The sequence below is a fragment of the Egretta garzetta genome, unplaced genomic scaffold (assembly GCF_000687185.1).
Source record: "Egretta garzetta isolate BGI_Z169 unplaced genomic scaffold, ASM68718v1 scaffold481, whole genome shotgun sequence".
Taxonomy (NCBI): Eukaryota; Metazoa; Chordata; class Aves; order Pelecaniformes; family Ardeidae; genus Egretta; species Egretta garzetta.
In genome coordinates, this window is record NW_009258681.1 from 477,239 (window position 1) to 478,931 (window position 1,693).

General features: G+C 64.2%; 1 protein-coding gene across 1 annotated transcript in view; it reads left to right on the forward strand.

Annotated features, from left to right (window-relative positions):
- ZMAT4 (zinc finger matrin-type 4) overlaps positions 1–1,579 on the forward strand; it is a 103,774-nt gene extending 102,195 nt beyond the window's left edge. The window contains exons 6-7 of the mRNA XM_035888689.1: positions 331–456; positions 1,292–1,579. Coding sequence (XP_035744582.1) covers positions 331–456; positions 1,292–1,579 — 414 coding nt within the window. The remainder of the gene's footprint in view (positions 1–330; positions 457–1,291) is intronic.
- Positions 1,580–1,693: the final 114 nt, after the last annotated feature.

Sequence of the window (1,693 nt, forward strand, 5' to 3'; positions counted from 1 at the left end):
CGGGGTCCGGGACCCGTAGCGTGGCTGGTGCCTGTGAAAGGGACGTCCCCTCCCTAGGCAAGAGCCGGGAGCTCCTCTGCTACCCCAGCCACCTGGGGCGCCCCAGGATAGACTGGTCGGTGTGGGGCTGGGGCAGCCGAGGGACCCCAAGTGCCGCTGACCCCCCCACCTTCGGGGTGGCTCCTGGGAAGGGCTCTGCCTTGGGGCGGGGGGGCTTGGGGACCTTTCAAGCCCCACGTTCTGCCCAAAAAGCTTCGCTGCTGCACCCTCTCAGCCCCTTCTGAGCATTCATGCAGCAGCTTGATGCCGTGGGGGGTATCCTCCCCCCAGAGGGACGGGGTCCTGGAGCAGGCAGCGCTCAGCGCTGAACCCGCCGCCGGGCGGCCCGGCAGCGCCGAGGAGCTGCTCCGCGTCCTTCCCACCCGGGCGCTGTGGGAACCGGTGGCGTTAGCGTGCGTCAGTGAGCCCCCCCCGGCCCTGGGCCCCTGCTCGGTCACTTGGAGGAAGCAGGTTTTCCACGGAGGAGGATGCGGTGCTGAGTCCCCAATGTTGCTCCGTTTTCCCCCCTGTTGCTCGGTTACCAGAGCCTCCGCTTGTGCCGATGATGCTCCCTGCGCGTGGGCGCCCGGCAGGATGAGGCCGGGAGGTGACGGCTGGCTGGCTCAGCTCTGATTCACTGCCCGGGCCCCCTCCCCGCCCGCCGGGTAAAAACCTCCAGGCATGCGAGGAAGCCCAGGGGCCACCTCGGTGCCAGCCTTCCCGGCTTCGACCCCCTCTGCAGAGCCCTCGCGAGCCCCCTGCGCGGAGCGGAGGTGCAGATGAGCATCATGGAGCAACTCGTCCTGTAGGAGATGGTGTTTAGGTTCTGATGCTCTGGGAACGTCTCGGTACTCGGACATCCCGTGTCGGCCGTGGCCTCTGAGGTGCTCACGGTCGGACAGCGGTGACTTCACTGCGTACCGCAGCAGAGCGCGTCGTCGCGCCGTGCCATGGGCACCGACTCCATCTGCAGCTCAAACGGAGAGAAGGGGGTTTTCAGGGCTGTGTATTAAGATTCTGGTTATAGCCTAACTTGTATTTTTTAGCAAAGGTGTATGGCAACCGTGCCATTGCCTGTTGGCTGCAGTATTTTGGAGGCTTTTCTTCTCAGAAACAGCCTGGTCCATCACTTCAAAGTGACGCTGTAGCATCGTTTTGCTGCACGTGAGGCATTTGTGCTTTGAAACCCCAGACACCAGCTCTGTTCCGTGAAAACCACCCTGACCCACCCATAAACCTCCCTGCTTTGCAGCTCTTCATTGCACTTAACGTGCCCCGTAGCGGAGGTTTCCTTTTTGCAAACGCCGATGAAATACGCTGCATCTGCGCCTTTTCCTGGGAGCCGGTGGCCCTGCCCTGCGCCGCCCCTGAGGCCGAGCCGGGTTTGCCCCCGCAGCCCCCTGCTCTGGGGGGGCCGGACGGGCAATGCGAGGCTGGGACGCCTCCATCCCTGTGCCCTGCCAGGCTCCCGCGGGAGGGGGGATTCCCCAAGCCCTGGAGGGGGGTGCCATGGTACCGCACCGAAGCCGGTTGGGTCTAGCACTGCCTGGGCATCCTTCCCAATGGAGTTAGGCTGTGCAAGCAGAAAAGTCTTTTTTTAACTCCCTGCTCGCTGCCTGTGGCTCCCAGCCTCCGGTCTCTCCCCTCGTGCCGT